Source organism: Myotis davidii, unplaced genomic scaffold, assembly GCF_000327345.1.
Source record: "Myotis davidii unplaced genomic scaffold, ASM32734v1 scaffold135, whole genome shotgun sequence".
NCBI classification, from domain to species: Eukaryota; Metazoa; Chordata; class Mammalia; order Chiroptera; family Vespertilionidae; genus Myotis; species Myotis davidii.
In genome coordinates, this window is record NW_006289813.1 from 4,977,336 (window position 1) to 4,990,964 (window position 13,629).

Consider the following 13,629-nt stretch of genomic DNA (forward strand, 5'->3'; position numbering starts at 1 on the left):
AGCTGTCCACGTGGTCAGTGCGCTCCCACAGGGGGAGCTCTGCTCAGCCACAAGCCAGGCTGATGGCTGCCAGCACAGCGGTGGTGGTGGGAGCCTCTCCCACCTCCTCAGCAGCTCTAAGGATATCCAACTATAGCTTAGTTCTGCTACATGCTGGTAAGTGGACACCCCACAAGGGCTGCTGGGCTACCAGAGGAATGTCTGACTGCCAGCTTGGGCCAAATCCCCCAGGGAGCAGGCCTAAGCCAGCAGGTGGACATCCTCCAAGGGGTCCCAGATTGCAAGAGGGCATAGGCCTGGCTGAGGGAACCGCCCCCCCACCAGTGCACAAATTTTTGTGCACCGGGCCTCTAGTATACTAAATATAGCACATTTAAGTAGATAATGTAGTCACTAACTACACTCTCATCATAAAAGTTCAGGAGAAAAGGCTTACAAACTTGATCTTCAGTAACAAGAATTGATAAGCAACAGTTCTGCCAGATTATCTAAATTTGTGATAATAATGTTTACCAAAAAACAATTTCCTCACTCAGGGAACTCAATCTTGTAATCAAACAGCAGTTTTAACTCAGTCATCTCTAAGAAGCACTTAATATTCTATTATTTGGTGTTTATAAAAACAGTAGTCTAAAATATTTAAGTCTGAGAAAAATAAAACCAAACAAAATGTTCTAATTTATAGATTACTTTCCTTTAAGCTTCACATATTATATACATCTCTATTACATTAAAGGGAAATAAGTATTTGTTAAAATGTCTTAAATTTCATCTTTTTTTGTTTTAGTGATGCATTTTTATTTTTTCTTATCAATATTATTTTGTATTAGTTTCAAGTATACAGCCTAGTTTAACTTCATTTCTAAGTCTTCTCCATGATAGTTCCACATCAACTTGTTTCTTTACCAGATAACACACTACTAGATCTACCTACCATTCCTAAGAATATAAAAATAAAGTGAGTAATCTGCAGTGCCACCTGATGGTAAGAAGTAAGTGCTACACCCCAAAGAGTATATTCCAAGCCTCCTTTTCCCTTCAAGGACAGGGAAAGACGAGGGCAATGGAATTCTTAGTGGACAGTTGGCCAGGACAACCATCTAGAAATATAGCAAGGGTTTTCAGGGTTCAATAAGTTAGGTCAATAAATGCTGTGAAATAGCTTCTTTGGAAAAGAAACAAATGGGAACCTAAAGAATAAATTAATACAAAAAATATGGGATTAAAAATATGAAAATTAAAACCTCACCATAAAGCAAAACATGACAAGCAAAAAATTTCCTTACAACACTGTCTCTACTTCTATAGTTAAATACTGAATCATTAAAAGTACTCTCTATAAAAACACAAAGTGAGCTGAAGACCTGAATGTGTTTTGAGCTTTACACAAACCAATTATAACAGAGTTTAAGAAAATGTGATAACGTAAGCAATGTTTTAGCATAAAGAAGACTGAGAAAATGGAATAAGAACAGGCAGAATAGCCCTAACTGGTTTGGCTCAGTGGATAGAGCATTGGCCTGCAGACTAAAGGGTCCCAGGTTCTATTCTGGTCAAGGGAATGTTTCTTGGTTGCAGGCACATCTCCAGTAGGGGGCGTGCAGGAGGCAGCTGATCAATGTTTCTCTCTCATCGATGTTTCTAACTCTCTATCCCTCTCCCTTCCTCTCTGTAAAAAAAAATCAATGTTTTTTTTTTAAAAGAACAGGCAGAGTAATATAAGGAAAAAGATGACATTGCCTGATGAGAAAAGAAGTGCAGTATTTCACTTTATGAGAAGGATAAATATGGCCAAATATAAGCCATTGAGAATATGGACATTTATAATTTAAAAGAGCTCTAATTTTCCTCAGGAAAGAACAGGTATTGGACAAATAAAAACTTGACAAGTAGCCTTTTAGTAAAATGTATAAGCAATGTTAATATTTACCATATACTACTTCTAGTAGAGCAGAGGGATTAGAGGAAGATGTCATTTTTTTTTTCAACGATAGTTAAATTCCTGCAAGTCAACTCATGATCCACAGCCCAACTCTACTCATTTGGGGAGAAACTGGACTGTCTGGCATTGGTTGGAACTCAAGGGCGGCTTTCTCTCAGAGGTGCTTGCAGGGATTACCCGGACACTGACACCCCGGGACCTCTTAGGGCAGGACTGAGGATAAGCCATAGCTGTTTGCTCCGCCCTGTTGATTCCCTGAGGCCCCGCCCCATCCAAGCTGCTAGCAGAGGCTTTTGCATATGAATGGACGTGCCCTTTGAGTCTAAAATTGCCTAACAAACTGAAGCTGGGTCAGAGAGACCCAGAACATCCAAAAGAAGGCTCAAGGCCCCACAGCAGCTTGCACTGCTTCACAGCTGGGTCTCATCTGGGCATCTCCAAACCCCAAACAAGGAAGAGGAATCTGCAGATCTCTTCGTAGCTCCTGCAGGGTAGTCTCAGGCAGAAGCTAAATTAGCACCTCCTTAGAAGTCCATGAGCCAGTGTACCCAGTGGTCAGAGTGGGACCATCTAGATTACAACTCCTCAGATCCATAAGGGACCCACTCAGGGGGCAGACTTAGTGAGCACCAAAGCCCCACTAAAGCAAGTCTTGCCCCAGAAGGGTGTCTTCAGGACAGAATTTCTCCCACCGTAGACACAGCTGATTCTTACAGCCAATTGGCTTGGAGGTCAATTCCTTCCAGTGATAACTACAACAATCAAGGCTTAACTACAACAAGACGGTGCACAAAGCCCACAAAGGGGTGCACCAAGAGTGTCCACCTCAGGTAATTGGGGAGGCTGAGCCACTGGGCCCTATAGGACACCTAGCACACAAGGCCACTCTATCAACACAGGGAAGCATAAAAAATGTGGAGACAAAGAAACAGGTCACAAATGAGGGAAATGGAGGAAAGCAAACTATAGGATATAGAGTTCAAAACCACACTTATAAGGTTTTTCAAGAATTTTCTAGAAACCACCGATAAATTTAGTGAGACCCTCGCGGATATGAAAAAGGACCAACTAGAAATTAAGCATACACTGACTGAAATAAAGAATAATATACAGAGATCCAACAGCAGACAAGAGGATCCCAAAAATAAAGTCAGATTTAAAAAACGAAGAAGCAAAAAATACCCAACCGGAAAAGCAAAAAGAAAAAAGAATCCAAAAATCAAGGTAGTGTAAGGAGCCTCGGGGACAACTTCAAGCGTACCAACATCAGAATTATAGGGGTACCAGAAGATGAGAGAGAGCAAGATATTGAAAACCTATTTGAAGAAATAATGACAGAAAACTTCCCCTACCTGGTGAAAGAAATAGACTTACAAGTCCAGGAAGCACGGAGAACCCCAAACAAAAGGAATCCAAAGAGGACCACACCAAGACACATCATAATTAAAATGCCAAGAGCAAAAGACAAAGAGAGAATCTTAAAAGCAGCAAGAGAAAAAGAGAAAAACAGTAAATTACCTACAAGGGAGTACCCATATGACTAGAAAGGGAGTGGACTGACAGTTCTCAGGGGGAAAGAGGTGTGGGGGGTGGGGGAAGAGACTGGAAAAAAATCGTATACCTATGGGTGAGGACAGTGGGAGGATAAGGGTAGATGGTGGGGTGGGAACCGGGCGGAGGGAAGCTATGGGGGAAAAAAAGAGGAACAACTGTAATAATCTGAATAAAGATTTAATTTTTTTTTAAAAAAAGAAGAAGATGATTAGGGGGTCCCAGATGGTGTGGCTCAGTGCCTGAACATTGACCTATGAACCAGAAGGTCAATTCCCAGCCAAGGCATATGCCCTGGTTGCAGTCTCTATCCCCAGTGGGGGGTATACAGGAGGCAGCCAATCAATGATTCTCTCTGATCATTGATGTTTTTTTTCTGTCTCCCTCCCTTCCTCTCTGAAATCAATAAAAATATATTTTTTAAAAAGAATAGGAGGTCCTAGCAGGTTTGGCTCAGTGGATAGAGCATCGGCCTGCAGACTGAAGGGTCCCAGGTTCGATTCCAGTCAAGGGCACATGCCCAGGTTGCAGGCTCGATCCCCAGTGGTGTGTGTGCAGAAGGCAGCCAATCAATGATTCTCATCACTGATGTTTCTCTCTCTCCCTCTCTGAAATCAATAAAAATATATGTTAAAAAAAAAAAAGAATAGCAGGCAGAAAACATATTGACATCAACTAGATCCTGTCCAAATATACACACCTTTGGTAGTTTCCAATTACTGGCCTTGTTCTGTCTTAGAAGAATCTCATTGTTTTGAGAGTTTAGCCTCAGGAGTCACTGCACTCATAAAAATTAATTCATTAACACATGTATAGGCTGCATGTCCAGTAATGTCCCCACAATTACATACCATCTCTCCTACTGGGGACTGAGCTGCGACCCACGCATGTCCCCTTGTTGGGAATCGAACCCAGGACCCTTCAGTCCACAGATCATAGTGTTGCAGAAACATAACAGCATTTTCAAAGGACGGATAGTCAAAATGTCAAATGATTTAAAAGATTCCAGTACATTTCAAAACAAAGAGATCAATTAAATTCAGTGGCTGAAGCGGATTACCAGACTTCAATATATGGAAGAAAAAAAGTAATAAGGAGGTGGAAAAAATGAATATAGGCAACTTTCAAGAAACGTAAAGAAATAATTACAGATGAAACTGAAGATGAATCTAGAGTGAGAATTTAAGATGAGTGTGTTTAAATCCTGATAAGTTAGTGCCAACCCACAGCAAAAAAAAGGGATTAACCAAGTGTTACGGATTATGTTCCCCAAAAATTGATATGTTGGAGCCCTCATCCCAGTATCTTCAAAATTAGAGATAAGGTTTTTGAAGAAGTGATTAAGTTAAAATCAGGCCATTATCCTCGTTAAAATAAAAGATACCAGAGGTTCCAGTGCACGAAGGTATGATCAGGTAAAGAGGCAGAAAGAGTGCTGCCATTGTGAATCAAGGAAAGAGGCCTCAGAGGAAACCAATCCCACTGGAATCTTTATCTTAGACTTCCAGGCTCCCAAACTGTAAGAAAATAAATTCCTGTTGTTTAAGTCACCCAATCCAAAGTATTTTGTTATGGCAGCCCTAGCAAACTGATACACTGAGGAAACACTGTCACTGAGGAGAAAAACCTAAGAGCACAATTAAAGATGGACAGGTAGAGATAAACACATTTGAGGATGAAACAGGAAAAAAGCAATGAAGTTCCCACCAATGTCTTTCATTTCCTCTGTGAAGTAGAAAGCAACATTATCCAGGAAAGAGTAAGGAAGAAAGGAGATGTTGGGTTAATAACCACCAAAGGAAACCCAAGTAGTTATTAGAGACACACAGGATTACTGGACTGCCTGCCCATTACTCAATAAATGTTTGTTGTTGAGTGTATACCCTGCTGTCATTCATGAATGCTTTGGTTCAGTTTTAATAATCTGTCAAACAAAAAGCACTGGAATGAGTCAGAACCTGGGTTTTAAATCTAGATATGTGTGACCTTATGCAAGTCACTTACCCTTGCTAGGCCTTAGTTTCTTCAACCAGATACATGAGACTCAATAATCAGCAAAAGATCACCTCAAATCAAAATAAATGATGCTATAATTTTAATGCAGGTTTGTGCATAACCTCAGTCTTCTTTACCAAACTAGTGTGTCATATCATGTGGAGCACTTGTTAAAATGCAGATTCTGATTTAGTAAATCTGGGATCAAGGCTGAGATTGTGCATTTCTTTTTTTAAAATATATTTTTATTGCTTTTAGAGAGGAAGGGAGAAGGAGAGAGAAACATCAATGATGAGAGTCATTGATCTGCTGCCTCCTCCATGCCCCCTACCAGGGACCTAGCCAGCAACCCAGGCATGTGCCCTTCACCGGAATCCAACCTGGGACCCTTCAGTCCACAGGCCAAGGCTCTATCCACTGAACCAAACCGGCTAGGGCGAGATAGTGCATTTCTAACATATTCTCAGGTGAGGCCATATACCACACGTTGAGTAGCAAGAGTGGAGAACACTGATCCAGCTCGAACTCGACAAAGCTTGTAATTGTGAGCTTATCTGTAATCGGCCTGATATTACAAAACCAAACAAAGGCACTTCAGACTCACACCTGCACCAAGTGTGTCTTGCTATTCCCTGAAACACCTGATATTAACTGACAATCCCCATCTGGTGCAGACAGAAAAAGAAAGGAATGAATAATATTGCCAGCAATAACAAGAAATTAGGAGAAGCCCAAGATAAATAGAAACACACACACATATACATACATACACAAAACTCAAAGGCTAAAAAATTTATCTAATCAAACATTATCTATCAAAATATGAATATTTTTATTTATGGAAAAATATGTGTATTTTTCTCTGGGAGACTCTTTAGCATCTCATCCTACAAGCATTCTTTTGATTCTGGTTTAATCTGAATGCATACCCATTCAATATACGTATCACATAATCTAAGGATTTTTACATTAATTATAAAATAATCTTCACATATTTGCTTAGAACCTCTAATCATATTACCATAACTAAATCGGTTTTGGTGAGAATTCTCTTCTGCTATAGGAAGTCTAATTAGGACAGGGCAAGCCAGCTGCCCTAGAGCTGTAACATATTGCCACAATGCATTGCTATAATTAAACTGTTTCTACTATTCCCTGTGCTAGGTTGGGGAGGGGGGGGGGATTCCACAATCCTATCAAAATCAGTAAGGAGAGATTTTCATTGTAATTTCACAAAAATCTTCCTCAGTGACTAAAGATGTAAGAAAAGATATTGTGCAATGAGTATCTTCCATTGTAGTCACTCTGTCCTTAATTTGAAACCTCTGAACTGAACAGAGGTTTGAAATAATGTGAAAATGGAGGAGTGACCTCCCTTATCCAAGAAAAAAAAAAAAGTATGGCTGTAAAACACTCTTCCTTACTCCCTTCTGAAGAATAACCAAATTTCAAGGACTCTAGCCCACTACAACTGAGTTCCTTTAAACTGGGGTGGGGAGAGAATATTGCAAACAGCAATCTTGGCACCAGCGAACAACTCACCAGTCCTTGCTATTTGGTCAAGTCATTCTGAAATACGACTTCCCTCAATCACCATGTCATAAAAAAATAAATGCAGTGGGCCTCAAATAGATTTGCTGAATCACCAAGACCCCCAAATATAAAGCTGCCGAAATCGCTGGGCTTCAGCACTGGCGGCCATACCTCAGCAAGCAGGTCCTCTCCGAAAATGTGCAAACTTCCTTCACTTGTTCATTAAAGGGTAGCAAGGGTCTAATGTTTAATTAAAGCTTTCCCAGCATTGCTATTAGCAGTAGTGGTTTTACACTAAAGACGACCGGGGTCTCTATCCCTCAAGGGCAAATGCACCACCCTGGCCCGCAACCGCAGCCACAATGGGCACCCCACGCTCTCCTCTCTGGGCACACAGTGCCTGCCTTCCTGCACCCCGATTCCTCCGTGACCATGCTTCCAGCTCCCGTCCGACTGGCACAGCCCTGAGCTCCCACGGGTTCCCAGGGTTACGCAAAGCACCAAGCCCGCAGGCCCTCGCCGCGCCAGGCTACCCCTCCTTTCCCGGTAGCCCCGCGGTCCTCCCGGGTCTCCGGGGCTCCGCAGCCCAGCCCACTCCTCCCTTCTACTCAGCGTTCTGGGGGCCTCGGGCGGGAGCCTCACCGGTTGGTTAGGTCCGGAACAGCCCGGCTCTCCCGCTTTCACTTCCCAACACGAAGCGGCGTCGGTTGGTCCGGCGCCCCAAGCTCCCAGTCCCCACGCCGCCACCTACTGATGCCGAAAGCCGCTTCTAGGAACGCGCCATGTTCGGCGTCGCAGCTCCACGCGATGTGGACGCTCGAATACTGCGTCACACTCCCACGGCGCGTGGAGAAGGCCAAGCTAGGAGGCGATAGGACAGCGGAGGGAAGAAAGGGGCGGGGCTTTCTCTTCGAAACCAAAGGCGCCGGTTGGCTAGCTCAGCAGTGTGCGCTTGCGCAGTAGAGAGAGCGGGGAGCCGGGACTCAGCGGGATCTGGAACCATAGGAATCATAGGTCCGGGTTGCCCCGCGACTTTGGGGAAAAGTCGTCTCCTGGTTGACTGAACTTTAAAGCCGAACTATTTACCCTTCCCTCTTCTAGATATCAGCTGCTAACCGGCATTGTTTTACGGGTATGTCTCTGCGAAGAAGAGTTATCAAAATAATCCTACTATCATCAGTCAACCCTCTCACGAATATTTATTTTTTAAGATCCTATGCTTGGGCGCTCTATTCCAGAACAATGGCAAGGATGGAAAGATTAAAAAGGAAGTTCCAGTTCTCCCTGCCTCTGCTACTATCTAGCTTAGTGACCTAAGTTTTCTTATGTTTAGAATGAAGTTGTGAGGAAATAGTTGTGTTTATAGATTAATAATAGTAGATAACATTTAATGAGCATTTAGTATGTGCCAGAAACAGTACTAAAATCTTTACATGAATCATGAATTTTAATCCTCAAGTCAACTCTATGAGGTGCTTTTTATCATGCCCATTTTACAGATAAAGAAACTAAAGCACAGAGAAGTCAAGTAACCTGCCTAAGGTCACACAGCTACCAGAAGTAAGACTCTGTGTTAAGATTTGAACCAGACAATCATAAGTTCGGCATTGTAAGGATGTTCATCATACAGGACTGTTTTTAAAAGCAAACATAAGAAATTTACCTAAATGACCACCAAAAAAATAAATGATAAATCATGATGTGTGCATATGTAATAAAATACAAATTGGCCACGAAAAATTATGTGGACGTGTATTTGTTGACATGTTAACACATTCACAATGCATTGAGAAAAGAGTGGATTACATCCAGGATGGTCTCCTTTTGGGGAATAAATATATGCTAAAATGCTAACAGGATTTTTATGCTCAGTTGGATGATATTGCGGGGTTTCTTTTTTTTTGGCGGTTTCTTTTTTTTTAGTGGTTTTGGGGGCTTAACTATCTTCTAAAGTAAAAAAGTACTTCTCAAATTTTAAGTATGCATAGAATCACATGGGGATCTTGTTAAAAAATACATCCTGATTTAGTTGGTCTGAGGTGGGGCTTGAAATTCTTCATTTATGAGTTTCCAGCTAATGTCAACACTGCTGGTTCATAACAAGGCTATAAGGAATATGTGATAAAGAATGAAAAATAGCCTAATTGGAACTAAAATGAAGAAATTGGCCTAGAACAATAGTTTTTTTTCTATTTAGGATAATGGATCCTTTGGAAATCTAAAGAAAGCTGTAATTTAGAAAAAATGCACATACACAAAATTTTGCCTACACAAACTTCAAGACCCCAAATTAAGAATCACTTAGAGGTTCTAGCTTCAGAAACTATTAATGTACAATCTAGTCACATACTATATACAAAACAAATGTGTACAGCCGCATTTCATTGTTATATTCTCAATCTCAGGTTCTCTAGAGAAGACAAACAAATATTTAAACTAATTTAAATTAAATCATAATTGGATCTGTTTAGAATATATTTGAAATATAAATGCAGTGCTTCCCTCCTTCCCCTCCTCGCCCCCCCCCTAAAAAAAAACAGTTGAGAACTAAAAAGAGAAAGTAGCCAGTTGGTGAAGCAAATGCTAAATTAAAGAAACATTGGCTTCCTTCACAAAAAAACCCACAACATTTTATTTTTATTTATTATGTTCCCTGGCACATTTAAAATGTTATCATTTCAAACATGCTGTGAATGTAAATAAGCCTCTTCTTCTATCAAATAAAATGCTATTTTAATTCTATTTTAAGTTAAAATCATTTTATTAACAACAAAAAACTCTAAGAATGGCAGTGCATAATTGTGCACACCCAAATTGAAAAAAAATTATTTTAATTAATAAAGGGTATAAACATGAAGAGAAAGCATGAAATTATTTTTTACAATTACTAAGCCATTCATAGTTGCAAAGAGAACTAATGCATTCCAGCATAAATTTCCAATGCTCATTTCTTTATTACAGTTCATAACCCAGCATCACACAATTCCCTAGGACTCATGGCTCCATGGTACATTCAATATTGTCTTACTTCTGAATGCTGTCTTGGCTAATAGAAAAAAAAATAGATGAAAAATTTTGAAGATTTTTTAAATTGATTGTTAGAGAGAAGAAGGGAGAGGGAGAGAGAGAAACATCATGGATATAAGAGAGAAACATCAATAGGCTGCAACACCCAACCTACTGAGCCACACCAGGCAGGGAAAAATGGATGAAATTTGACCAGAATAATAAGTGACCCCAATTAATAGAATAATTTCCCTGTGTTGATTATGGTAGCTCTCCCCATCTTTCTTCATTTCTGTAGAAATTCATCAACTATTATCTTAGTGTAAAACAGTGGTTCTCAACCTGTGGGTCGCAACCCCTTTGGGGTCGAACGACCCTTTCACAGGAGTTGCCTAAGACCATCGGAAAACAAATACATAATTACATATTGTTTTTGTGATTAATCACTATGCTTTAATTATGTTCAATTTGTAACAATGAAATTGGGGGTCACCACAACATGAGGAACTGTATTAAAGTGTCGCGGCATTAGGAAGGTTGAGAACCACTGGTGTAAAAAGTAGTGAATGCCCCACCTTCCATGTGTGTCAGAAACTCCTAGAGGGTCGGTTAAAATGAATTTTCCAGGGCCCAATCCTACTCTGATGCAGAATGTTTTGGGTGGGCTTGGGAATGGGAACTTTCATTACATGCTATAATAGTTTGCTAGGGCTGCCATAACAAAATATCCCAGTCTTAATAAGAGAAATTTATTTTTTCACAGTTCTGAAGGCTACAAGTCCATGATCAAGATGTCAGCAGGATTGGTTTCTCCTGAGACCTCTCTTCTAGCTTGCAGATGGTCGCCTTCTCCCAGTGTTCTAACATAGTCTTTCCTCTGTGCACACACCCCAGGTATCTCTGTCCAAATTTCCTTCTTTCACACAGACACCAGTCACATTGAATTAGGTCACACCCTGAAGTCCTCGTTTTAATTCAGTCGCCTTTTTAAAGGCCCTATCTCTAAATATAGTCACATTTTGAGGCACTAGAGATTAAGGCTTCAACATATGAATTTTGTGTGTCCTAGTGTTTCTGATATAGATAGCTTAAGGCTTATAGCCAGACAAACACTAACTTAGTCTCGAGGTAAACTAAATGGGTATATTCACTTCAGTCATTTAGTTTATGTGGATTAAAATATGTGACCTCTTTCAGGAAAGTCTTGCTATTTTACTCCAAAAGAAAATTATCATTTGGTTTCCATCCTTATTGTCAACATAAAATAAGCTCTCCCAACCACCCTGCTGGGCTCTCCTCTGCTTTACATTTCTTTACACGTATCACCGCCTGACATAACGTCTGTTTTTTCCTCACTAGAATGTAAGCTCCACTTTATTTTGCTCATCACCGTTCCTCCTGTGTGTAGAACAGTGCCTGGGAAGACCAGAATGTCCTTAAGGTGATCTTGCATTCCTTCTGTGATGTAAAAGGCAAGGTCTTCAGCTGAGGAGCTGCAGAGGTGATAGGGAAGGAAGACTGAGAAGAATTAAGAAAACTTGAAGATCCAATGTGGAGAATGACAGAGGAAGATTGGAGGGAATGCAACAAGAGGGGACTGGGCAGGGTTCAGAACCCAGCTAAATGTGGAGTCCATGAATGTCTATTTGCACTGCTGTGTGAACTCCAGCAGTTCACTTTTAGCTCCTTCACAGTAAGTCCCTATTTACCATACCTACTTATTCCTCACCTATACCAAGCTTCTTTTTTTCCCCTTAAACATCTTTATATTTTGGCGTTATTAGTACTGTTCCCTTTGAAGTCCCAAACTTTCCTTGGTTAACTTTTGTTTGTCCTTTAAAGACTCAGCTCAAATATCATATTTTGAAAATGTTCCCTAATATCCTCTAATATTAGCACAGTTTTTGGAATATAGACCTAGGCTCAAGAGGAGACTGTCATCTGTACTGTATGATCTTCAGCAACATATTAATCTCTTTTTTTCATTCAATTTCTTCATCTGTAAAATGGATATAATGATAAGACCTATTTCAAAGAACTGTTTGAAAATGTTGAATGAGTTCATGTAACTAAAGCACCTGACACTTAATTGATCAGGAAATGGTTCCACGATTGCAGTTATTTGCATGTCTCCCTCTTGACAGAAAAATTCTTTAAAAGCAGGGATCATGTCATGTTCATCTTTTTATTTCTAACATTTGATACAGTGTCTGGCACACTAGATTTTCCAGAATTGTGCACTAAATTAATGATTAGTGGAATGAAATAGGTAGTTGTTTTCTCCTGTGTTAAATAAAGCACAGCAAAGAAAGACCAAGGCTTGGGAATACACAAAATTAATTGCGCAGGGAAGAGTCAGCTTTGGTCATGACAGAAGAAAACTTCTTCAAGGAAACAGGGCACACACAGAAACATTAAAAACTAAAGCCATTATTCTGGCAGGCACAACAGAGAGGGACCATGTACTCTGGATACCTTGTACGGTTGGGCACCTTTCCTAGCACAATACCCAGTGCATACCAATTACCACTTTTACTGAATTTAGTAGTTTTTGTCTCTCTTAATGGAATAAACTTTGAGGAGGCCAGTTCCCTATTTAACTCTGACTCCCCACCACCCAGCAGTATTTAATAAACAGCTGGAGCTCAATAAATGTGTAGGGAGAAGGACATGGCTTGAATAGAAGCGAAGCAACTAGTAGCCCTAGTGCAGTGGTACTCAACCTTCCTAATGCCGCGACCCTTTAATACAGTTCCTCATGTTGCGGTGACCCCCAACCATAAAATTATTTTCGTTGCTACTTCATAACTGTAATTTTGCTACTGTTATGAATCATAATGTAAATATCTGATATGCAGGATGTATTTTCATTGTTACAAATTGAACATAATTAAAGCATAGTGATTAATCACAAAAACAATATGTAATTATATATGTGTTTTCCGATGGTCTTAGGTGACCCCTGTGAAAGGGTGGTTCGACCCCAAAGGGGTCGCGACCCACAGGTTGAGAACCGCTGCCCTAGTGGAACTAGACACTTATTACATTCTGCTCTCGGGATTGCTTTCCAAAGCGCAAGTAGAGAAATCACTCCCCCAGAGGAGCAAATTCCTCAACCCAACATCCTGGGTTTCCATCCCAACCTGTTCTGGGAAACAGGAGTGAGAGACGGTGATACATTACATTGTAATGATACAATGCAGTTCCACATCATCCTCTTCTTTGGACATCAATGATCCCAGAACCTGGCTTCTATAAAGCCTCCACCAGGCCTAATCGCATTATAGAATTTAAACCTCCACAATCCCCGGAGTGCCATACCAAAACCCATTTAACCACGGGGATTACCATACCAAAACCTATCTAACCAACTGTGCTCACTGGGGCGACAGGCCATGCCCAGATCAAGCCTAGCCAATCCAAACTTTCAGAATCGGTAGCGCGGTGTCTTCTGGGACCTGTAGGCTTCCACGGTTAGGCTTTCCTCTAGCTCTTGACTACAATGCCCGGCAGCCCCTGGGCTGCAAGGCCGGCCCTCTTCCTGGGGGCGGAGCCCAGAGCGAGCCGGGGGGCGGGCCCGTGCCTCTCCCTCCCCCTCCCCT

The 13,629-nt window shown here is 41.0% G+C and overlaps 2 protein-coding genes across 2 annotated transcripts in view; one reads left to right on the forward strand and one right to left on the reverse strand.

Moving 5' to 3' along the window:
- IPO11 (importin 11) overlaps window positions 1-7,829 on the reverse strand; it is a 138,026-nt gene extending 130,197 nt beyond the window's left edge. Inside the window, exon 1 of the mRNA XM_006762425.2 lies at window positions 7,664-7,829. The gene's annotated coding sequence lies outside the window, so the exon portion shown is untranslated. The remainder of the gene's footprint in view (window positions 1-7,663) is intronic.
- Window positions 7,775-13,629, forward strand: part of DIMT1 (DIM1 dimethyladenosine transferase 1 homolog) — a 21,621-nt gene continuing 15,766 nt past the window's right edge. The window contains exons 1-2 of the mRNA XM_006762490.2: window positions 7,775-7,980; window positions 8,123-8,153. Of these exons, the coding sequence (XP_006762553.1) occupies window positions 7,775-7,980; window positions 8,123-8,153 (237 nt within the window). The remainder of the gene's footprint in view (window positions 7,981-8,122; window positions 8,154-13,629) is intronic.